This window comes from Phascolarctos cinereus, unplaced genomic scaffold (assembly GCF_003287225.1).
Source record: "Phascolarctos cinereus isolate Bilbo 61053 unplaced genomic scaffold, phaCin_HiC Scaffold_8;HRSCAF=390, whole genome shotgun sequence".
NCBI lineage: Eukaryota > Metazoa > Chordata > Mammalia > Diprotodontia > Phascolarctidae > Phascolarctos > Phascolarctos cinereus.
The window spans coordinates 9222263-9247168 of NW_027556291.1; the positions used below are offsets into that span (position 1 = coordinate 9222263).

Genomic DNA, 24906 nt, shown 5'->3' on the forward strand with positions numbered 1-24906 from the left:
GAAACAAAGGCTTATATCACACAGGGCCTCTGCCACATTAAGGTCAAGTTAGCCATTTGCTTCCCCTCTGACTTCATGCCCCAGAAATGACAGAAGGCACTGGCACCCTCTTTCTCTATGTGGGATGGGTGGAGGGCACTGGGGTTAGAGAGGCCCACAGATTCTCCAAGGAAAGTGAAGTGGTACTTAAACATAGTCACTCCTCCTCTTTCCTGTCTGCCAGGGCTACAAGACAACCCTGCATTTTCTTATAAACTGGGCCCACTCAGCCTTCCCAGGCCCAGCCCAGCCCAGCCAGGGCTGCCTTAGAGCTACCCTGACAAACAGCATGACCATTCCTATAGCTTTTCCAGAGTTACACCTATTCCCTTCCACCCCTTTGACATCTCGAATCTCCATAAGTGCAGGTAACCATGACAACCACCAGTCTGCCAGAGACAGGATGCAGCCTGGCGCCACCACCCAGGGAAAAAAGATCACATTTACTTCTTTTCTCTTAGCAGCTGCTGGATCTCTGGGAGGGGGGATGTTCCCGACAGTCTGAGAGGTTCCATACCCTGCCCGCCCCTCCCCAACCGACTTGGCACAAAAGGATGCAGCCTATTCAGCTGTACCCCCAGGTCACTGAAGAGGGCCCTCTCACTTGGGGGATGGGCTGGGGAAGGGGAGCCCTAGCCCCATGCATTCAACAAGAATTTATGAAGCATCTACTGCAAAGTGTAAAACATTTTGCTCAACATTGGTGATACAAAAGCAAAACCCCCAAAAAATCCCTGCTCCCAGAGAGCTCAAGTTCTGCTGGGGGAAGGAACAATAATTAGAGTTGATGGTGCTATTAGGAGCTTTAGTGAACACAAAATGTGGTACTTGGCTCCAGCCCAATAGAGAAGTGCAAGAGAAATTCGAATAACGGGACCACTGCTAGGATTCTTTGTGCACACTGACTGAGACCAAGCTGTACACAGATCTGTAGAGGCAAGACTACCGGAGGAGAGAGAGTGTTAACAATTAGAGGGATCAGGAAAAGGCTCCCCATGAGAGGCGGGGCTTGAGTCAAGCCCTTCAGCTAAAGATTCTAGGAGGCAGAGGTGAGGAAGGACAGCTTGCGTAAAGACAGAATCCAGACAAAGAAGGCCAAATTTGGAGAACAGCGAATAGGCCAACAAGGCTGCAATGTAAGGTACGTGAAGAGAAATAACATGAAATAAGTCTGAAAAGGTAGAGTGGAGGCAGACTGGGAGGGACTTTAAACATCAGGCTGAAGAGTCTGTATTTTCTCCCAGAAGCAGTAGGGAGCCACTGAAGGTTCTTGAGCAAGGAAATAAGCTGGCCAGTCGTGTAGATCACTTTGGCATACATGTGGAGGACAGATGGGAGAGCAGAGGCACAGACTACTGCCTAAAATCCCGCTAGTTTTTTTGCTATTTTCACACCACCATCTCAGTCTGCTAAACCTTCCAAATCTTTTTCAGGTGGACCACCTCCTCCATCTTGTGAAGTTCTGGGAACTTGGAAGACTTTACATGTCATCAGGCAATTATCTAAGTCCACAGGTTACACAATATATACAAATATACGTATACATGTAAATACATATATAAAGATAGATTCATCTTATTAGAGCCATACTGGGCTAACCTTGGACTTTGGCCTGGGCTCTGTGGCATATTTAAAACCCAAGTGGCCAAAGTGAGGGTATGAAGGCGCCTGATTCCTAATAGGATGGACTTACCCCCATCCCAGGCAGCTACAACACACTAATTTTACTGTTGCTTAAAAAGGTCCTCTAGTGTCACATCCTGCCTGCCTCTTGGAGAATCAAAAGTCTGCATATTATCAAAAATAACTCCGTTGTGCCCCAGGAGCTCCTCCCTGGTAGGTTTCACCAGCTCTTGGTTACATAGGGATTCTGAAGCCCAAAGCATCCCTCCTGTTCCCTGGACTGGGCTGCCCACCTGAATAGTTGCCCATTCAGAGAAAGGCTGCAGGCAGGGCCAAGAGGTCTGTGACCACTTCTACTGGCCACAGTAGCTAAAGCTCCACATGGGCAATATGGATAATAGAGCGACAAAGATTTCCCCTCTCTCCTTTTTAGCCGTTGGGATTCTCATACCTGCTGGAGTCATTTTAGCAATAAAAACCAGGGAGGCTGGAGATGACTGTAGGAACACAGGCCATTTACATTTATCCCCATTCCATTTACATATCCCCAAGAGGGGCCTGCTCCATCCTGTCCCTCTCATCTGATTTGAAGTACAAAGATAATATGCATAATTTCATGCTGGCCATTTTAAAATATTCATTCTTTTACATGAGAGTCATTATCTAGTCACTCTAATTCTATGTAGTAACCAATGTTTCTTCTCCATCTTTCCAAGTCACCACTACACACACACACACACACACACACACACACACACACACGAAGCCTATGTAAAAATACAGCCATATAGCCTCTAGCTAAACCTAGATGTACTGTCTGACCATCTAAGGACATTAGTTCCAGCACATCTCTGGAAAAGGCCATGGAAATACGTGAGTTCAGGCACCCAGCCAAGGTCTTCAGGATTGGTGTGGCCACCACAGCTCTGGGAATACTCTTCTTTTTTTTTTTTTATTATTGCATTCACTTTATTGCATTTTGCAGATATTACAGGTTGTAAATGTTTGGTTTTTTTTAAATTTTATTAATTTATTTTGATTTATCAACAATCACTTCCATATGCTTTTGAGTTGAAAATTTTTCTCCCCCTTCCTCCCCCCTACCTTCCCCAAGATGGCACACAATCTGATACAGGCTTTACATTTACATACCCATTAAACATATTTTCACATTAGTGAAGTTGTAAGTAAAACTTAAAACCAACAGGAGGAACCATCACAAAGATGAAACAAAACTCAACAGAAGGTAAAAATAAGTGATAGCGATTCGACTTCCTTAGTGTTTTCTTTGGATGTGGACAGCATTTTCCATCCCGAGGCCTCTGGAGATGTCTTAGATCCTCGTAATGCTGAGAAGGGTTCAGTTTAACAGTCTTAATCATTGCATAACGTGGCTGTTATTGTGTACAAAGTCCCTTGGCTCTGCTCACTTCACTCAGCATGGGAATACTCTTCTCCTAACTCACAAGATCATGGAATTACAGATTGAGAGCTAAGAGGAACCTTAAGGCTCTTCCTCAGTAAAAGGATCAGTTGCACACCTGAGGGCTGAAATGATTGTGACATACTCCAGGTCACACAGGTTGTATAAAAAGTAGCTCTCAGGAGGGGCCAGGTTGCCATCTCTACCCTAAGGGATGGGGAATGGGGTTGGGGGTGGGGAATGGGAACAGTACAAGGGCCTGTGACAACTTTGAATCATTTTGCTTTTCTAAAATCTGTTTAAGTACACACACACACTCCACCCCACTCCCTTTCCTCCGGGGATGCTTCTGTTCATTTTTCTGATTTGACTGGTTAAAGGTAGTTTTTGTGGGATCAGAAGAGAGGATTTAAAACAGGACATCCTCGATTTCTAGGAAGCACAGCTGAGTAGAGGCAACTAAAGATACTTTTCATTCCAACCTAGAACATCCTCAACCCTGTCTGAAAGGGATTCTTTAAGCTATTGGAATTTAAACAATCAATCAATATTTATTAAGCAGCTCTTATGTGCCAGGCACTATGCTAAGTACTAGGGATACAGAAAGGGGCAAAAGACAGCCCTTGCCCTCAAAGAAGCTTACAATCTAATGGGAGAGAGAACATGCCAATCAATAGATACAAAGCAAGCTCTACACAAAGATAAATAGGAGATAATTAACAGAGGGAAGGCACTAGAATTAAGAGGGGTACTGGAAGGCTTCCTATAGAAGGTGGGACTTTAGTTGGGACTTAAAGGAAGCCAGGGAAGTCAGTAGTCCGAGCAGAGAAGGGAGAGCATTCCAGGCATGGGAGGCAGTCAAAGAAATGCCCAGAACCAAAAGATGAGTGTCTTGTTCATGAAACAGCCAGGAGGCCAGTGTCACAGTGGATTGAAGAGTACAGGACGTGTCAGAGGGTAAGGTATAAGACTGGAAATGTAAGAGGGGGCTAGGTTATGAAGGGCTTTGAATGACAGCATTTTGTATTTGATCCTGAAGGTGATAGGGAGCCACTGGAGTTTTTTCAGGAGGTTTAACATTGGTGAATCTGTGCTTTAGGAAAATCACTTTGGTGGCTGAATGGAGAATGGATTGAAGTGGGGAGAGACTTGAGGCAGGCTATTGCAACAGTCCAGGCATGAGGTCAAGAGGGTCTGTACCAGAGTGAGGACAGTGTCAAGAGGACAGAAGGAGGCATATTAAAGAGAAGTTGCAAAGGTGAAATCAGCAGGTCTTTGGCAACAGCTTAGGTGTGTGTGTGTGTGTGTGTGTGTGTGTGTGTGTGTGTTGGGGACATAGTGAGGAATTGAGGATAACACCTAGGACTAGGAAGATGGTGTTGCCCTCCACAATAATAGAGAAGTGGGGGAGGGGAGTGTTAGGGATAAAGATAATAAGTTCTGTTTCAGAAATATGGAGTTTAAGATGTCTGAAACGCTGTTGGAGAAGGGAGATTGGAGGTCAACAGAGAGGTGTAGACAGGACAGGTAGATTTGAGAGTCATCAGTGTAGACATGGTAATTGAATCCATGGGATCACCAAATGAAGTAGTATAGAAGAAAAGAGGGCCCAGCACAGAGCCCTGTGGGACATCTAGGGACAGACGGTGTGAGGAGACAGAGAAGGAGCAGTCAGATAAATAAGATGAAAACCAAGAGAGAGAGGTGTCCTGAAAACCTAGAGAGAAGAGCATATCAAGGAGTGATCAACAGTGTCAAAGGCTGCAGAGAGGTCAAAGAGAATGAGGATTGAGAAAAGGCCATTGGATTTGACAACTAAGAGATCATGGGTCACTTTGGATGAACAGTTTCAGTGGAATAATAAGGTCAGAAGCCCAACTGTAAGGGGTTAAGAAGAGAGTGGGAGAACAGAAAGGAGCAGAAGGTAACTGAGTGAAAAGAGATGAAGAAGAGCAGAGGACAGGGAGGTCATGGCAAATTTATGTTATGATCTAGTCCTCTTATAAGTCTAGAGCTAATCAGAAGGCAATCTTTCTATATCACAGTCTGTCACTCACCCACAGTATAGAGTTGCCAGGTTGCATACTGGGAATTATGTAAATGAGACAGTCACCCAAGAAATGTGTTGCTGTACATGAATCTAACACCGTTAAAGGCATCGATTGACAGTCCTGCTGACTAGAGGCAAAAATTAATTCCCCAAACATGTCCAGCTTGGGCCACTAGCTGTGGGGAGCTGCCCAAACTCCTTGCCTCAGGCCTAACCTGGACAATCATGATTAATATGAAATTCACAGGAGAAGGCCAAGTCAGGTGGCCGTCATCCTTGCTTCTCTCTGTCAGATTGACAATGAAGTGAGAGAGGGACAAAGAAAAGGCACAGCAGCAGTTTTATACAGCACACAGCACAATCCTCCAGAGACTAGAGAAAGAACCTTTAGTCCTAGGCTAAACTATAAAATTAAAATGAAATGTTTGCATTTCCATTTTTTTAAGAAGAAAAGAAAAAACGATGAAGGAAAACAGAAGCAGAGACCTGAACCAAACCAAGCTATGAATCCTAAACAGGGATGTAAGATAGCACTCATTTGCTGAATGCTGAACGAAATGTAAATTGTTTTCTTTTACTGAGCCAAATCAGATCTCACACTCCCCCCGCCCCCTAGCACAAGGTGGAAAAATCACTTAGTGGCCAGTCTTAACTGAAACTGAAATTTTCCTTTTCTAAAGCTACTGGCCTCATGCAGACAGATCCCCTGCAAACCACACTGATACTTTCTTATGCACAAGCAACCATCCCCTCCAAGAGAAAATGCTTATTGGTCCTTAGACTACTTTAGAGCTGGACAAGAACATGAGGAAGATGTGTGCCAATCCTCTGAATCACAGAAGAAACTCTGTGGTGAGCTTTCAGAGCCACTGAGCATCTGGATTACCTAGGAGAGGCAGTGTGGCCTAGAGAGCAGCGCAGTGCACTGGAAGTCAGGAGTATTCAGGTTCAAGGCCTTGACTTTGCTGGCTGACCACTGGTAGATCACAACCACTTTGAGCTTTAGATAATTCACTACAAATCAGAGATAGAGCCATTCCAATCTCTGTTATTTCATATTAGGGAATTGCCTCCACCAAAAAGATCACAAGTCTTTGAGGTACTGACATAGCAATCCTAAGGCCAGGCTTTATCTAATTTGGGGACCCTGGAACTGTAGCAGGACATCAGACAATTTCAAAGTTCAAAGAGATCTCAAAGGTCAACTAGTCCAATCTCTTCTTAAAGCATGAATCCCTTTCAAACACCCCAAGGGCTCATCCAGCCTTCCCTGGACACTCTCTGGTAAATGAGAACTCAGTACCTCAAGAGGCAACCATTTTTGGACAGCTCTAATTACTGAAAAAACAAAGCCTTCCTTTGGGGAATAATGGAAGAAAAAACTATAGTGTATTAATATAATGGAATGTTATCATGTAATAAGAAATCACAAATGAGGAAATATGAGAAGCATGGGACTATTAATATGAACTGATACAGAATGAAATAAACAGAACCAGGAGAATAATAATCAAAATACTACAACAATGAGCCCTAAACTGTAGCTGAACTCAGAGTTACTAAAAAAAACAAACAATGAAGGCTTTGGGGAACAGATAATGAAACACCACAAAAGACAGAATAGTATATACTTTGTCAAATGTAATCACTGTATTGGTTGTTTTTGCTTAACTATTTTTCTTGGTTACGAGGGAGAAATGGGGAAGGAGGGTGAAATAACTGACGTAAAGGCAAAAAAGTATCAATTTTTTTTAAAGTTCTTTCTTTTATTATTCTGAAATTACCAAAATAGGAAGGAGAAAACCTTCTGGTTTCTAGCTGAATTGCAGCCAGTGAAGATAATGACTGAGAACACCAAGCCTTGGGAACTAGTTGTCCCATGTGACCCTAAAACCTAGGCTTCAGCCTAAGAAAAAGCTCATCATTCCATCATCGAAGGGTCTATGACAATGTGTGAGCACTATACCGAGCAAGATGAGAATGAATAGTCCCTGCTGCCCTCCAAGACCACAGTCTTTCATATCAACATGAATAAGCACCTACTATGCTTCTGAGCACCTTGCCCTGTGTCAAATTGGTCGAATCAGTCAAATTAGTGTCTACTACATGGTAGGCATTGTGCCAGACTTAGAAAAACTACAGAAGCCATGATTCCTGCCTTCATGAAGGTGAATGACAAATTTAGCGTCATAACTGGGCCACAAATACCACTGCATTGGTGAATGGAATGGCAGGACTGGAAGTAGACAGTCATGCATTCACATTAAGTATGAACTTCAGTGCTACTTTTCTTATGAAAAATACATTTTCTTTTGGAGTTGGGGGTAGGGAAGAAAATCTGTCTGTAGCTTAAAATGGGAGGAATATGTGTTGGTTAGCTAATGAATGTCCTTTTCAGGATCCCATAGACAAGACAGGAGGGGAAATCATGGATCTGGTATCTCTGGCTAGGGTCTGATACTCTCTCTCTCTCTCTCTCTCTCTCTGTATATATATATATATATATATATATATATATATATATATATATATATATATATATATATATATATATGTGTGTGTGTGTGTGTGTGTGTGTGTGTGTGTGTGTGTGTGTATACAGCTAACAGAAATACATCGGATCAAAAGCCATTCCCCAAGTAGTTAATAATGTGATTAAAAGATATTAACAAATAGGTCTCTCTCAAAAGAACTTCAAACTATTAATAGCCAGATGAAAGAACCAGGTAGTATAGTGGAGAGAATGCTAGAGTTGGAGTCTGAGAGAACTGGGTTAGAACCCTGCCTCAATTACTATCTGGGTGATCCCCAGCAAGTCATTTCTCCTCTGTCTACCTCAGTTTCCTCATCTGCAAAATGAGGATAAATGCACTTACTTCCTAGGATTGTTGGGAGGATTCAATGAGATAATGTATGTAAAGGCTTTACAAACCTCAAAAGTGATATAGAAATTGCTAGTTATTATTGAAGTAATCTTCCCTCCTCCCTCCTTCACAGAGAATGGCACACTACATGCCACGTTGGACTTTTTGGATAGGTTGGTTAATTTAATGGAACTTTTTCCTTTTTTATAAGGGGTGGTTCTCTGGAAAGGGGTGGGGGAAGGATACAATGGGAAATGTAGGTTGTGTAAAAAAAAAAGATAATAAAAATTTCATTTGAAAAAAAAAATCATGGGTCAAATAGGTAGAACACTGGTGTGAGGTCCAGTAGCACATCTGTCTGTCAGTATATGACTTTGAATAAGCCAAATGACCTCTCATGACCTCATTTTCTCAATTATCCAGGCATGTTTCAAAGATTAAAGAGATGCTATTTGTGAAATCACCTTGAGTTCGCCTCTGCCTCAGTTTCCTCAACTGTAAATTGGGGATTATAATAGCACCTCCCTCCCAGGGTTGTTGTGCTTGGTACAGTGCCTGGTACATAATAGGTGCTCTAAAATGCTAGCTATTATCATCATTATTATTATTATTCAACAAAAGAAAAGAAGGAGTCATGGAAATCCAAAGCATTGACAGTTGAATTGCAGTAACAAGAGAATGCTATGGCTTATATGTCCTATTGTACTGGGGTGACGTAGTTGGCCAGATGAAATGCAAAAGCTAACCCCAAAATACATGGGCCCTGTCCTAGAAGGGTTTACTTTCCTAAAAGACAGACATAAATATGGTCAGCCACACAAATTCTACTCAAAGGCAAAGGAAATGTATTCTCATATCAAGTTCCCTATTTTAGTCACCAAGTTGCTATCTCAAGTCTCTCAATGATTTTCCCTCTGGATCAGAGGTTCTTCACCTGGGGTCCATGGGCTTTTTAAAAATATTTTTATAACTATTTCAATAGAATTGGTTTTCTTTGTGATCCTATGCATTTTGTTTGATGCATTTAAAAACTAAGAAAAGGCTCAGAGGTTTCACTCCACTGCCGGGGGCGGTGGTGGTGGTGGTGGTGGAGAGCAGTTCATGAAAAAATGAATAAATCCTGCTCTGGATTGTCCATCTGGTTAGTGGTCAAGCATTTGAGGGAGAAAATGAAATTCAAGTCTGTCAGAAAAGGTAGGATCATTAACTGCACCTTGGGCTTCTGCTCAACTTCTTCCTACGAGGGAATCGGAAAAGAAGAAGAGAAAGGAAATGGAGAACCAAGAGAAGGAAGGATGAAAGGAGTGAATCTAAACCAGCCTTTGTTGAACAGTCTCAAGGGAACCTTCCGCCCACCCTTGTCCCTTTCCACACCCGGGATTTGGTGACATCTAGTGGGCAGATGGGAGATCACATGTAGGGCTTTCTTGGGAAATGAAAAGAGGAAAGAACAGATTTCTGAATACACAAAGAAACTGTATGCAAGACCCAAGAATTCCTTGGGCTTTGAGGGACATTCATTCTGGATAAGGATTTTTGCAAATGTTGAGCAAAGCAAGTTCATGTTTCCTCCCAACTTTCTTAAGGTTTCTCACAGAAGCAAGGAGAAGGGGAATGTCTCTCTCAGGGCAGCTAAAATGATGTTGCCATCAGTATTGCTTTAAATCACATTCCAGATCTCAACAAGGACAATTACCATTGAACAGAATTAAAGAGGGGGAGTGTTAATTGACTTTTCTGCCTGCCCTTTCTTTGCCCCAAATCCTAAAAGCCAGCAGATTTTTATCAAGTTCTAGGGATGTGAGTCCATCCCAGTAAGGGTCCAGGGGATCCAATAGGGTCTATAGCGTTCTAAAAGAGCCATGCCTGAATCAGCTGTGATCTGAAAAACCCTGGGAGAAAAGGAGCGATTCTGAGGCCATGGCAAGGGAGTCTAGCTCTTCCCTCTAGAATGATCTTTAAGGCTGATAAGCAAATTGGAAGAGCATGAAAGAAATTACTTGGCACATCTATGGATAGGGGAAGAGTTCATGACCAAACAAAGGCAGAAAGGATCACAGGACGTAAAATGGATAATTTTGATTACATAAAATTAGAAAGGTTTTATACAAAGAAATCAACGCAGCTAAAAGTAGAAGAAAAGCAGGAAACCGAAGGAAAAATCTTTGCAAGAAGTTTTCTTTGATAAAAGTCTCATTTCTAAAATACATTTGGAACTGAGTCAAATTTACAAGAAAAAACACTATTATGAATACTTTTCAGAGGAAGAAATCAAAGCTATCAATAGCCATATAAAAATGTTCTAAGTCACTAGTAACTAGAGAATTGCAAATTAAATAACTCTGAGGTACCACCTCACACTCATCAAATTGGCTAAGATGGACAAAGAGGAGGAAAAAAGGAAAATTACAAATGCTGGAGGTGATGTGGGAAAACAGGGACACTAATGCATGGCTTGTGAAGCTATGAGCTTGTCCAACCATTCTAGACAGCAATTTGGAACTATGCCCCCAAAGCTATTAAAACGTGCATACCCTTTGACTCAGCAATACTGCTACTTAGGTCTATACTCCAAAGAGATCAAAGAAATAGGGAAAGAACCTACATATACGAAAATATTTATAGTTGCTCTTTTTGTGGTGGCAAAGAATTGGAAACTGAAGGGATGCCCATCATTTGGGGGAATAGCTGAGTAAGTTATGGTACATGAATGAGGTGGAATACTATTGTGCTATAAGGAATGATGGAGGTGGCTTTGGAAAAACTTGGGAAAGATTTTATGAACTGATGCAAAGTGAAGTGAGCAAAAACAGGAGAACAATTTACACAGTAAGAGCAATATTGTAGATAGTCAACTTTGAAAGATTTAGTAACTCTGATCAACACAATGACACATAATTTTAAAGGACTCATGATGAAACAAGCTATCTACCTCCAGATTGAGAGCTGATAGACTCAGAAGGCAGATTGAAACATTTTTTCTTGCTTAAAAAAAATTGGAACATGGCTAATGCAGAAATATGTTTTGCATGACTATCCTATTTGTAATGAGTTTTGCTTTTAATGTCTTCTTAATGGGTAGAGGAGAAGAAGGGAGAAGGTGAGAATTTGGAACTGAAAATAATATAAAACAATTTAAATTTTAGAAAACTTAAAAAATTACCCCTAAGCCCACCCTTAGGATCAAATGTGAGGCAAGGCTGGGTTGTTTTGTGGGCCTTTAAAGAAATTAGTCACTGTCCCAATAACTGCACCCCTTCTTCTTAACATATCACTGCTCTACATTTGTTCATCTATCAGTTTGTTTTAAATATGGGGCTGGTAGAAAAATAATAACAGCATTATTAGCTATATGATCATCACTGCGCTAGGTGTTGAGAATACAGAAAGTCTAAAGCAGGATCTCAGCCTCCAAAGAACTTACACTCTGGCTCAGAAAACATAATTAGCACACAAGAAATAATTACATAACAATTAATCGCTAAGACAATAGAAACTGACCAAAGGAAGGGAGCTAGCTCCCAGTGGGCTAGAATAGCCTGGGAAGGCTTCCTGGAGAAGTGAAACTTGAGCTGGGCCTCTTAGGTTGGATAGCATTTAAATAGATAGTGGGGAAGAATAGGGGCATTCCAGGTTGTTTAGTTTCTTTCTTGGGGGAGAGGGGAGAAGGAGGGAGAGAGAAAAAGCATGATAAAGGCACAGAGATAAAATTAAGCTTTGCTTTGGAGAGTGGAAAAGAGGTAAACTAGTCTAATTGGATCAGAGACGTGTACCCGTGAAGTAAACAAATACCTTCAGTGCCCTGCCCTTAGGAGATTGTTAAGTGTTTGTAGGATGAATGAAAAGTAAAGCAACAGCTAACTGAAAACCCTTCTGGCCCCTAAGATAGGACGGATCGAGGGGTGCAGTAGACAGAGTTCTGGGCCTGGAGTCAGGAAGACTCCTCTCCCTGAGTTCAAGTGTGATCTGACAGTTAACTAGCTGTGTGACCTTGGGCAAGTCATTTCATTCTGCCTTAGTTTCCTCATCTGTAAAATGAGCTGGAGAAGGAAATGGCAAATCACTCCAGTATCTTTACCAAGAAAACCCCAAATGGGGTGTCCACTGAAGATGACTGAACTAATGAATCCATTAGTTGTGAAGTAGAGGATAGAAGTGCAGACGATAGAGGGCTGGCCTTGGAATCAGGAGCAGTAATAATAATAACTAGCATTTATATAGTACTTTGTGGTTTACAATATCCCAATATCATCATTATATTGTTAAGTCTTTTTAATAGACCCTTTTATTAAATCCTTTCTCAACATGTTTGGTGCAGTGCCCAAAAGGAGAGAAGAGAAGAGAGAGCCACCCAAAGAGAGGGGAGAGGCACTGAGGGATGGAAAAAAAAGAACAGAAAAGTGTTAAAAGAATACTCAGAAGAAAGCAGGAAGAAGCTCCGAGGCGGTCCAGGGCAAAAGCAGTCTATCTCTCTTCTTAATTAACAAATTAAAAAACAAAACAAAACAAAACACAGCGGAGGCAGCCTCCATCCAAAGGGCCCAGCCGTGGAAGTTCTCATGGCTGAGGAGGAAATACATTTTCCATGACTTCGTATGTAGAATACGGATAGTATTTCTTGCCTTCTCAATGGGTGGGGGAGGGGTGGAGGGAGAGAATTCGTAACTAAAACTAAAAATTAAAATTGAAAAACGTAATTGGGAAAACTTTTGACAAGTAAATAAAAACAATGGAGAAGGGGAGACTGAGGCCCACCGAAGCAAGGCGCCGGATTGGGGGGCCCGCGTGGCCCGCCCAGGCCCATACAGTTCTGAGGCCCGTCGCTTAGCAGCCGGGTCCCGCCCCGCCCCACCACTCTCAGGTTCCCGCGCTCCCGTCGTCCCCCTCGGCTCTCCTCAGGCCCGAGGCGGACTGCGATAAGATCGCGATAAGATCCCGACCAGAACCCAGCACCAGCTTCCCGTCACATGAACCCTGCGTCATGTGAGCGCCCTCCCTCGGCCACATGACCGGCAATGGCCCTGGGTTTTGCTGGTAATCCTTCCCGAGAGCCTCCCGCCCACCATCCCAGGAATAACCGCTGATAGGCGGAGGCCCGCCGTGTCTCAAGTGCTGATTGGTCCTTTCCTCCATTTAACCCAGGTGAGCCGGGAGCATAGGACCGCGGAGTTTGAGTTGTGGGTTCGGGGTCCGAATGAAAATGGGCAGATCGAGGGCGAACGAGCTCAGTCAGGAGCGGGGCCGGGCGTTTGCCTTCGGGGGCCTGAGCCCGAGCCTGGCCCTGAGCCTGGCCCTGGTCCTGACTCTGGTGGACGTGCCCGGGGTCACTGCCCTGGACAACGGGCTGGCCCTGACCCCGACTATGGGCTGGCTGCACTGGGAGCGCTTCACTTGTAACGTGGACTGCGTTGAAGACCCGGAGAACTGCATCAGGTAGGTAATGGACAGGGCCGGCCCCAGAGGTCCAGCCAGGGGCCATCAAGCTCCTGACATTGGAGGGGTGTCAGGGGTCTTCCCGGCCAATGTGACAGACGAGGTCGCTGAGGTTCCGAGAGGGATCATAGTTTCAGAACTTGGAGGGGTCTCAGAGGCCTTTGGGGCCATTTGGGGACTTCATTTGATAGACAAGGAAAAAGGAACCTTAAAGTGTAGTTTCCTCTTCTAAAATCTTAACACTCTCCTTCCCCGCCCCTTCCCCTCAAAGCCCCTAGACAAAACAAAAATGTTTTCCTTCCTAACTTCCCTATTTCTTTGGAGGGCACCAGTGCCCCAGACTCAAGCTTGGAGTCAGTCTCCCCTCTTTCCCTCACCCTTCCAACCCCACAGTCCACATCCTGTCATTTGCCACCTCTTGTCGTTTCTGTACCACCTCTGCCTTTCGTCCCCCTGCCCTCTTGTTGCACATTCATCATCCGAATTCAGACCTTTGTTACCCCTTACCCGGATGATAGCCTCAGGTTTCTTCCCATTCCAATCCAGCTTCCACATTGCTGCCAGAATGATTTTCCCATCACTCTCCTGCCAAGAGAGTCCAAGGTAAAATCAAAATTCCTCTGTTTGAAGTTTCAAACTCTTCACAGTGCGACTCCAGGCTCATTGCACAGTGATGACTCCAACCAAACTGGCCTGTGTAATGCCCTCCCTCCTCACCTCTGCCTCACACAATCCCCGATTTCCTTCAAAGCTCAGTTCACAGAAGATTATCCTGATTCCCTCCTCCAGAAATTACATTGCAGATATTTTATACTTAATTACCTGTGTGTAGTGGGAGACAGTGTGGTACATGGAAAGAATGCTGGAGATAGAGTCAGGACCTCAGTTCAAATCCCAGCTCTGTCTGTGACGATCAGAGTAACCTTGGACAAGTCACTTAACCTTTCTAGGCCTCAGTTTCTTCATCTGTAAAATGAGGAGTTTGGGCTCCAAAGTTGCTTCAGCTCTAAATCGGTGATCCAAGGATCCCATGTTGCTTTCCTCCAGTAAAATGTTAGCTGCTTTTGAGGCTTAGGTGATGGTTCCTTTTTGTCTTTATATCCTAGAGCTTAGCACAGTGTAGGTGTTTAACAGATGAATGAGGGCAATGGACCAGCTGACTTCAGAGGGCCCTTCTAGGTCATGCATCCTATAAACCGGTACAACCCTCATTTTAGAGAGGAACAACTTGAGGGCCGGGGAAAGCAAGTGACTTAGCTAAGGGTTAGCCAACTCATAAGATTGAGAAACAGCCTGGCCCAGTAAATAACAGGTGGAACCTGGAAGACCTGGGTTCAAATTCCAATCTGACACTAGCTGTGTTACCACAGCTAAATCATTTCACTTTTTTCTGTCTCAGTTTCTACATCTGTAAAATGGAGATAATATTACCTCTGTTTTCGACCCACAGGGTTGTTAGAGTTAAATGAGATGATGTATGTAAAATGTTTTACAAGCCTTAATGAGCTATGTAAATGTAGCTTATCTTTTCTTGTGGGGCCACTTATACAACAAACAGATCAGTATGTACTGTGCTCACTAAGGAAGTCAGATCTCATCTCTGCGAAAACAAACCTACAGAGGCAACTGTCCTAGGGCAGATCATCATCTGTAGAGAAATAATTCCAGAAGTCTCTTTGTGGTACATGGCAGCAGTAACTGCCCTCAGGTTCTAGTCGTTATGGCAAATGAATTTGTGCTGACTGTCCTAGCGCCCATTAAGTTTCTTGTTCAGTGTTGGCCTTTCTGTTATCTGGGGTGGAAGAAGGTGCCAATACCTTCTGTAAAGGTATTCCTGATTGCCATTGGCTGTCGTGCTAACTCTGATTTTTCTCCCTCAGTGAACAACTCTTCATGCAGATGGCTGACCTCATGGTATCAGAAGGCTGGAAGGATGTGGGCTATGAGTATGTCTGCATCGATGACTGTTGGTTGGCCTCCAAACGAGATGAGAATGGTAGGCTCAAGGCAGACCCCAAACGCTTCCCCAGTGGAATCCGTCACCTGGCAAACTATGTAAGTTCATAGATAAGAAGCCTGCCTCCCATTCAAGGAGATTGTATTTTATTGGTTTAAAAAAAAAAAAGCGTGTTGCAAAAGAATTCTTGTGACACTGTGAAATACCCAGAAAATGTAGATGCTGCTGTCATCTGATCACAGAGAAGAGTTTATCAGATGGAATCCTCATTCCATCAAAGATAGCAGTTTTATAACAATCTTGGAAAAGCTAGCCTTTGCTGAAAGCACTCTATTTGTCAACAGGAAAAAGGACCTTGATCTTTGACATTTATTTACAAGTATTTCCTTATCAATGTTTTGTAGATATACTACTGATAGTACAGATTGTAGATTTGGAAATATACTCTTAATTATAGAATGTTAGAAAAAGAGATTCATCTCCAGGATATTTTTCAAGGCAAAGATATACTTGTTAGTGATTTTTTTCTTTGCTATTAATCTAGTAGCGAGCTAAATAACTTTGGTTTCACCTGGCTAAAATTGTTTCGGGACAAATCCCACAATTCAGCTAAGGCACATTAGATCAATGGTGTGAAACTCATAAAGCAACAGGGGCTACTAAACGCTATCTAAGTATCCTTATGATTGCATGTTGACTTAGAAAACCTCAAATTAGGGGCAGCTAGGTGGCGCACCAGCCCTAGAGTCAGGAGGACCTGAGTTCACATCCAACCTCACACGCATAACACTTACTAGCCGTGTGACTCTGGGCAAGTCATTTAACCCCAATTGCCCTCACCAAAAAAGAAAAGAAAAGAAAACCTCAAATTAACATTATCTATGTTTTATTGTATTTGTATTTATTTTGTTAAATATTTGTTGATTACATTTTACTCTGCTTCAGCCATACTCAGGAATGTTTCGGGCCACACCTTTGCCTTAGAGGAACAGACCTAAAGGAAAGGGAAAAGGTAGAGGAGGCCACTGATAGGTTCTGTCTATTCACACCTAAGGCACAAGGCTCTCTTTTTTTCAGTCTTTCCCTTCATTGCTTTCTATGGTGTGTGTGTTGTGTGTGTGTGTGTGTCTGTCTGTCTGTCTTCCAGGTACATTCCAAGGGACTGAAGCTAGGTATTTATCAAGATGTAGGAACTCTCACCTGTGCTGGGTACCCAGGCAGCTATGGGTACTATGATATCGATGCCAAAACCTTTGCTGACTGGGGAGTGGACCTGCTGAAATTTGATGGCTGTAACTCTAAAGACCTGGAAAGTTTGGTAGAAGGTACGCTCGGGCTCAGAGATTCCACTGAAGTCAGATACCTTGCAACCAAGAGAGCTTGGGTATATTCAGAGCCTCACGTACTTCCCCCACCCCTACCTCAGCTCTTGTTTTTATCCTTCATATCTCAGAGTCTCTTGTCCCCTTCATTCAACAAATCCTTGCTGAGCACTGCTCACCTCCAGGTACATTGGACTTACCCAAGCTTCGATGTGCCCTGGCAGACAAAAGTGTTGGTTTGTGAAATATTAGCAAACTGGAAATAGTTTAATGACTCAACAGTTCCCATTCTCACTGGAAAGAAGTCCTGAAGCAGTAGACAGGAGGAGTGGCTAATACTCAGTCATTTTCATTTGAGGTGGTTTTGGGGGGTGGGAGGCTGTTTTTTGGTTTTGTTTGGGGATTTTTAGGGGGCAGGCAGAGAGGAATAGTTCTGTGTGTGTTTAGATTAGTTTGGAAGGAAGGAAACTTCCTTCCCTGAAGCAGAGCTGGAACTCTGTCTTGGAGAATTACACTAGGTGCAGGGGTTAACCAGCATGGCTGGCTCCATGTCACGTGGTGAGTGTCAGAGGCAGGATTTATATCCTGATCTTGACTCCCAAGTTCAGCACTATCCACTACCCCAGTAGTGTCAAACTCAGATAGAAACCCTAAACCATACATAGTGACTTAGAAAACCACATACTAACATTATCTATGTTCTATTGTATTTTTTATTTATTTTGTTAAATATTGCCCACATTTTAATCTGGTAGGGGTCCCACTCAGTGTTGTAGGTCATATATGTGCTTGACACCTGTGTGCCATATGACCCTGCCTCTTCTTAATATTCCTCTCCCCTGCTATCACTAATTTTGAATCACTATCCCTTCACAGAAGAAAGGGAAAGGTAGAGGACACCAAATGATCACAGGAGTAAAGAAAAAAAAAAAGAAGTTGAGGTGATGTGCTCCAATGATGAGAAGACTGGATTTGGACCCACATGACCTGGTTCAAATGCCAGCTCTGCTCCTTACAACCTGGGTGACCCGAGGGCAAGCCACTTAACATCTGCCACTATAAAATGAATGGATTGGATTGGATCTCTATGGATGTTTCCAACTCTATTAGTCCTGTAGCATCCTCTGAATTTTCTGGTGGCACGGTGGGTAGAATGCTGGACCTGAAGTTAGGAAGATTTGTGTTTAAATCCAGCCTCCTGACACTTACTAGCTAGGTGACCCTGGGTAAGTTATTTCACCTCAGTCTGCCCCAGTTAACTGTAAAATGGAGATAATAATGGAGTAAAATGGAGCACTTCCCCCAGGGCTCTGGTGAAGATTAGATGAGACCATATTTGTAAAGCACTTTTCAACCTTAAAGCACTATGTGAATTCGAGTTACTAGAAATAGTTTTCCTTACTTCCTCCTCTAATTTACGCTGCTGCTCAGTCAGGAGAAGCTATTTAGAAATAGGTCAGGTCCCAGGCTTTCTCCTGCTTCTGCTTGCAGATGCTCCCAAATCTGACCAAGGAACCTTTAGCGAGCCTCTTTTGTCTGGGAATTCCCCCTTGATGGGATCCATCCAAGTTGAGAAGTAGCCTTTTCTGCCTTTTACCAATTCTTTTCTTTTGCAGGCTATAAGTATATGTCCTTTGCCCTCAACAAAACTGGCCGGAGCATTCTGTATTCCTGTGAGTGGCCCCTGTATATGAGGCCCTTCCAGGAGGTAAGCCAGCTTCCAGGAGTCTTGTCATGGACTTGACTAATAGCATCTCCAGTTCTTCCAGATGCCTCCTTTGTATATCATCCCCCTGACTGCTTGTTTCTGTTAAGATGCTCTTAGGCTAGTCGTGGCAGAAAGCTTGACTCTTGGTGGGCGTGCTGCTGGACCTCACTTATAACTTCCCCACTTACATATTTAGCCTGGCTGGGTGCTGCTCACGGCACAAACAGGAGCTACTCAGCTCTCCCTTGTAAGTTCCAAGGTACTCATCTTATTTAAAGTGTATTAGAATGAGGTAAGACCCCTGGCTGCCCTGAGAAGGGCCTGTGTCTAATCATGGCCCTAATTTCACCCTGGCCAAGCTTGATTAAGCAAGTGGTAGTTGTCAATAAGGCCAAAAGCATGAGGTAGCTGAAAGTTATAAACTGGAACTCTTTAGCCACCAATGGGCAGTCTTGCCCAAAATTGAGTGGAATCCTAGTCTAGACCTGGTATCCCAGGCTTGGCCATTATGATGGTAGGAGTTATTGAAAGCAAAAAGCTGAATCCTCCTGCTACACAATAGTCACATGACCTCCCTGCTATCACTCTGTTACTCTAGAATAGAGAGAGTTCAAATCCGTTTGCTAATATAAGGACTGGGATTATTGTCTTCTTTTCCCTCTCCTGCACATTCCCCCCGTACCTGCACCCCAATCATACTTTGCTCAAGAATCATTAATTAAATTGTATTGGCCTCCTAGCCCAATTACACAGAAATTAGACAGTACTGTAACCACTGGAGGAACTATGGTGATATCTTCGATTCCTGGAGTAGTGTGAAGAGTATTCTGGCCTGGACTGCTTCTAAGCAAGAGAGCCTTGTACCTGCTGCTGGACCAGGGGGATGGAATGATCCTGACATGGTAAGCACATGAGAGCATTGGGAGAAGCTGGCCAGACAGCCCAAACTGGCGAAACCATGACTCCTTCAGCAGGGCCTTTTTATGACCTGAGGAATGGAAGTTACTACATGGAGTACTTTGAGCATAACTGAGTTGTGTGGCATCCTGGGGTTAACAAAGTGCTCTCATCACAAATACTGAGGGATGTGGGCGGCATATGACTTCACATGGTGCTAGAGTCACAGGATCTCAGATCTGGAGGGATCCGTAGGTGATCCATGTAGGCTAACCCCTACCAAAAACAGTCACACCAAGTGGAAGCTTTAAGTGATTCCAGTCTGTGTCATGCCTCAGCTGAACACTGCTTTTCCACCCCATCAGTCTCACCAAGAATCAGACATGGTTTTAACTTATTTATATAACATTTTTGTCTCAGTTAGTGATTGGCAACTTTGGACTCAGCTGGGATCAACAGGTAACTCAGATGGTGCTCTGGGCTATCATGGCAGCCCCGCTCTTTATGTCTAATGACCTCCGACACATCAGTCCCCAATCCAAGTCCCTGCTGCAGAATGCAGATGTGATTGCAATCAACCAGGATCCTTTGGGCAAGCAGGGCTACCGGCTGAGGAAGGTACCTAGCAAGATGGTGACCCATGGGAGAAAATGGGACACAAGGAATTTCAGAAAGGGCACTTCCACTGACACTGTTTTTCAAGGTTGTCACTAAATGAGAAATCCATTCATTTTACAGATATTAGAGATATGCATTTTATAAAAGCAATGGCACTACACTCATGCCCTGCCCTAGACAATGGCTTTTCTCTTTGGCCCTCATCTGCACATATTGAATAGCAATTGCTGACCTTTAGAATCCCAATTAATGACGTGTCAAACTTGTTTTGACAGCTTCAGAGCTAGATAAGGTGGCCATTGATCTGGCATAATTTCCAGGCTACAGCTTCTACTGCAAACACCATAGGACTGTTTATGGCTATGAGTAATTGCCTACTAATGCTGAAACTGTCTCGGTTTTTCTAGGACGAGGACTTTGAAGTATGGGAACGGCCCCTGTCAAATTTAGCCTGGGCCGTGGCTGTGTTTAACCAGAAAGAGATTGGGGGACCTCAGAATTATGCCTTTTCCACTGCTGCCCTGGGTGGGGGACTAGGGTGTACCCCAGCCTGCCTCATCACACGAATCCTTCCTGTTAAAGAAGAGCTGGGACTTTACGAATGGACATCTCAATTGAAGGTTCGAGTAAACCCCACAGGCACGGTCCTACTGAAGCTACAGACTTTCCAGCAACACAAAAGCTTCCATTAATACCACCAGGGATAACTTTGTTTCCAGCTACACCACTGCTAATGACTTGGATGATTCCGTTTCAATAATGTCACTTCTGATGAATTAATTTCCATTACTGTCAGACAACTTGTAATTTATAACATCATTTTAAAATCATCTTTTATGATTTCTTCCCTTTTGGCACAACAATGAAGTACGGGCTCCCTTCATCTGCTGCTAGGCATTAAACTATTTCACTCCTTAAAAAGTTCCCTCTAGGCCACTTATGATCCTTTTAATGATTTGTAACTAACCTCCCACCCACCCCTCCCCAAATATAAATCTAGAGCAGCATCCCAGTTCTAAGGTCTAAATGTGTGATTTCCAATCCAACTACCCCCAGGGTAGGTATGGGGGAGTTGTTGAAAGTACTGTACAAATGCTGTTTTCCCAAGGATGACCCGGCCACTAAATCATCTTAATGGCTATGAGAAATATCTAGGAAGGGAAAGCCTAGCACATGTTTAGGATATAAAATGTAGACTCTCAAGGTGATGTGACCTTCTTTCTCTCCCCCAACCCCCAAAGTATAGTTAGTTCCCTCTCAGCAAAAAGAGTCTGGCAAACACTATTAGGAAGACTCAACATTTATTAAGCACCTTTAGTGTGAAAGGCACGGTGCTAGCACCATGCCAAGATACAAAGATCGACACGGACAAACATTCTGCCCTCAGGAGGGCTTAAAGCCTAATATGGATTTGTGTAATACAAAAAACGATGTAAAATAAAGCAACAATGACCTCCATTCTTTACTGTTCCAAGTCTTAACCAGCTGTCATTCCCATCTACCCCTACACATAGTATCAGTTTTCAATTAATAGGCCATCCCTTTAACGATCAGATTATTTCAATCGCTATTAGTTCTCCATAGAGGATTAATTCAACCCAAATAGATATGGGAAGTCACTTGACTGATACTTTGAAAACAAGGTACCAATGAGTTTTCAATTACTAGGTCATCCCTTTAATGACCAAGCAATTCAATCATTAGTTCTCCACAAAGAATCCTAACAACCCAAAGAGATACAGGAAACCACTTCATTAATGTTTTGAAAACCGGGCAATCCCTGAAGGTGATGAATTGGATTTGCTGAAAGCCTATAAAATTGGGGCTAGCTATCCCTATCTTTATTACTTTGTATCCCTAATTTGCCTGGGAATCCAGGCTATCAGTAACTATTTTAGCCATAGTACTAATAACCAAGGACCCTAGCCCCCCCCCCCAATGTCCAGCTGGGCTTTCTCTCCATAACACACAAATCTCATTAAGTAGATGATTAAAGTTACAACATTCAGCCACATCCTCAAGAACTTTTCCTACGTGAGGGGAAAAGCTTCACATACTATGAGACTTGGTTTTACTCAAGCCTCTTCCTCTCCAAGACAGAAAACACAAAACCAAGGAATGAAATGGAATGGCTTCCTATTAAGACGAAAACAATGAAATTCAGAACTGGATCACTTGGCCCTGTAATAGAACAGAAGAAAACAGATTAGTATATAATTTAAGAATGCTGCTGATGCCCAAACCAAGCATGGACTCTGGAAACTCCAATGTTTTGGAATAGCTGAGAAAAGCTGTTTATAGGAATAGGCCATCCACCAATGAAGGTCTGTTAAGTCCTAGGGAGTTACTTGAGGTAAATGGTATAAGTGCCTGTACCTAGGGTACTGTTATTAAATATTCAGCATTTGAACTCAGGTCTCTGAGGTGCCATGCCTAGCACTATTCCACACCTCAGGGTATTACAGATTTTAAAACCTCCATTTGTTTGTATACCAAATGATCCCTCACCCCACAAGAACAAATGATTCCCCAATGGTAAGGTTTTACAGGTTAACACACAGCTTCTCTACCCAAATAAGGCTGCAAGTTAAAGGAAAATACATACAACAGCTTAAATTCCCAATCACATACATACCTTTCTCTTCTTATCTCCTCCCGGTTCAAAATGCTTACACCTCTTAATGGCAAGCATCCTCTTAGACCTGCAGTTGGGTTCCACACATTCAAGCCTCAGTACAATCTTTTTTGTGGTCTTTGCCTAGAAACAAAGATTAGATTTAATTAAACCTTTCTGTCATAAAGAAAACCATGGTACACAAACCAGCTCTCTTCAAAAGCTTTACCTATATCATGTCAAGAGTACCACTAGAAGCAGAGGCTTTGCCACAAACGGTGGACTGCTCCAAGATTAAAACAACAGGCACCATGAGGATGTCTATAAGGATCAACGGTTCGGTTGCTGAGATATGTGAGATTCCCTTTTTCCTTAGCAGGGGAACTAAGGGCTAGTTCTGCCCTATGTGATGCTCACCTTTTTCCGGAAAATTGGTTTTGTTTGACCACCATAGCCACTCTGCTTCCGATTGTATCGCCTATTTCCTAGGAAAAGTAAAGAGAACTTACTAAACAAGTAAGTCCATACTGCAAGCCACAGGAGGTATGAACATCTACTTGGATAACTTCTTTCTTTACTAAGCTGCTTTTTTAGGCAAGAATACTAGTATCTAAAGCATAGATTCTTCTATTAGCATTTCCACCTGTCAAAACAGAAGGGTCCCTCATTCTCCCCAGCAGTGACCACTGCTCTTACCCTGAGAGTGCAGGGACTCTTTGCCTTTCTCGTACTGCGTCACTTTGTGAGGCTGGTGCTTGCCGCACTTTTTGCAAAAAGTTCTGCGGGTTTTAGGGAGGTTCACCTAGAAAAAAATATAAAGCGTGTCAAAGACTTCACCAATGCCTTATAAGGAGAGCGCCCACTAGCGGCCAGAGCTTGCGAGTCACCGCGAGCCTTCGGTTCGCACCCTCCTCCTCTAGTCTCCACCCCCCAGCCTGGGCCCTGGCTGCCCGGCTCAGCCCTCGGTAGGCCGGGTCCAGCCAGAAGGCCGGCCACGGCCACGGCCACACCCATCCCACCCATCCCACCCCCGACCCCCCCCCAACCCCGGCAGCAGCCATGTTTCCTTTGTTCTTGCCCACCACCCCCCGCTGGAGCCAGGGCGAGCCCATCCTCGAGCGCTTCCCAGCAAGAACAGGCTCCTCGGGTGTGCGAAGCTCCGCTGTGGCCCAGCGGACCTCCAGGCGGACGCGCACGAGGTAAGATTAAATCAGATTCCCGCGCCCCCCTAGACGCCCACCATGGCTGCCGCAGCGTCGTCACCCGAAAAAAAGGTGACGTGGCCGGAAGTGGAGGTATAAAAAGGCTGCGGGCCGCATGGCCTCACGGGAGACGCCCTACGAGTCCAAACGGGGAGGGGGGAGAGAGGGGGACTGCGCCATGCCGCCCTCTGGCGGCCGAGGTCGAAATTGCGGTTCTGCATTGCGCAGAACGCCATGACAGGTGAGGAGACAAAGGCTGAGGAGACAAAAGGGCAACAGGAATGTGCGGGGCAGACGGCGCTGGGGACTCACCGAAGGGCAGCGCTGAGCTTCCAACTGGGCTTCTCTGATGACAAGGGCCGCTGGGATCCCTCGGCCGAGCGCTCATAAGCGAACGCTCGGCCGAGGACGACGACGAGCTACAGGAAACGACTGGCTTCGAAGGATGACAGCCGAAGACTGTGGCTTGCCTGAGAAGGTAGCTCACGCGCATGCCCTGACGTCGGAGGGAGGAGCTGCACGAGAGGCCCGCCCCTTATGCGTACTGTTTAGTAGGAGTGGCCTCGTTCCTTTTCCCCTGGCCCGCCCCCTCTCCTTCGCCCCGCCTCCTCGCCCTCGCCCCGCCCCTTCTCCCACCTCCCCCACCCGGGGGCCTCGCAAGAGAGACGCTTTAACAGCGTTTAGATAAGACTAGATCTTTAGGAAGTGATGTTTTTGCATGACTTCTCTAAGTTCCCTTCCAGCTCTAAACCATGATCAACCCCCTCCTATGACAAGTGAGGAAACTAAGGCCCACAGAAAGAAAAGCACTTGTCCAAAGTCACAGAGCTAGTAAAGACCAGGCCCTCTGACCCTAAGTCCAATTGAAAGGATTCTAGAGATCCCTGGTTTTACAGTTGAGGAAACTACTGTCTCAGAACTCTTCTCCAAGAAAAACTGTGCCTCTCCCATAGCATAAGGGTCTTCCTGTTGCTGGTCAGTCATTTCAGTGACTCCATTTTGGATTTTCTTGGCAGAGATACTGGAGAGGTTTGCTATTTCCTTCTCCAGCTTATTTAACAGGTGAGGAAACTGAGGCAAACGCAGTGAAGTGACTTGCCCAGGGTCACACATCTAGGAAGTGTCTGAGGCCAGATTTGAAGTCTGGTCTTCCTGA

General features: G+C 44.1%; 2 protein-coding genes across 4 annotated transcripts; one reads left to right on the forward strand and one right to left on the reverse strand.

Annotated features, from left to right (window-relative positions):
• Window positions 1-12985: 12985 nt before the first annotated feature.
• GLA (galactosidase alpha) lies at window positions 12986-20764 on the forward strand. 3 transcript variants are annotated; one of them, XM_020963394.2, is made up of 7 exons: window positions 12988-13432; window positions 15313-15487; window positions 16537-16714; window positions 18328-18419; window positions 19160-19321; window positions 19737-19934; window positions 20342-20764. In XM_020963394.2, the coding sequence occupies exons 1-7, from the start codon at window positions 13194-13196 to the stop codon at window positions 20624-20626; spliced, it is 1329 nt and encodes a 442-aa protein (XP_020819053.1). In that variant the 5' UTR covers window positions 12988-13193; the 3' UTR covers window positions 20627-20764. The 3 variants fall into 3 exon arrangements, with proteins under 3 accessions (XP_078003972.1, XP_020819053.1, XP_020819054.1); XM_020963395.2 differs by having other exon boundaries at window positions 12990-13141; XM_078147846.1 differs by lacking the exon at window positions 19737-19934 and having other exon boundaries at window positions 12986-13432.
• Window positions 20765-21218: 454 nt separating this feature from the next.
• On the reverse strand, window positions 21219-24282 carry RPL36A (ribosomal protein L36a). Its single transcript, XM_020963467.2, is given in 6 exon segments — window positions 21219-22115; window positions 22570-22692; window positions 22966-23033; window positions 23245-23350; window positions 24063-24107; window positions 24109-24282. Coding segments are annotated over 6 exon segments (498 nt in total). The 5' UTR covers window positions 24244-24282; the 3' UTR covers window positions 21219-22094.
• Window positions 24283-24906: the final 624 nt, after the last annotated feature.

Bases quoted from the DNA above. Each gene is read 5' to 3' on its own strand.
- GLA (XM_020963394.2), top strand. From the start codon at position 13,194: ATGAAAATGGGCAGATCGAGGGCGAACGAGCTCAGTCAGGAGCGGGGC. The intron at 16,715-18,327 runs GTACGCTCGGGC...TTTCTTTTGCAG, and splicing joins CCTGGAAAGTTTGGTAGAAG to GCTATAAGTATATGTCCTTT. The intron at 19,935-20,341 runs GTACCTAGCAAG...CGGTTTTTCTAG, and splicing joins AGGGCTACCGGCTGAGGAAG to GACGAGGACTTTGAAGTATG.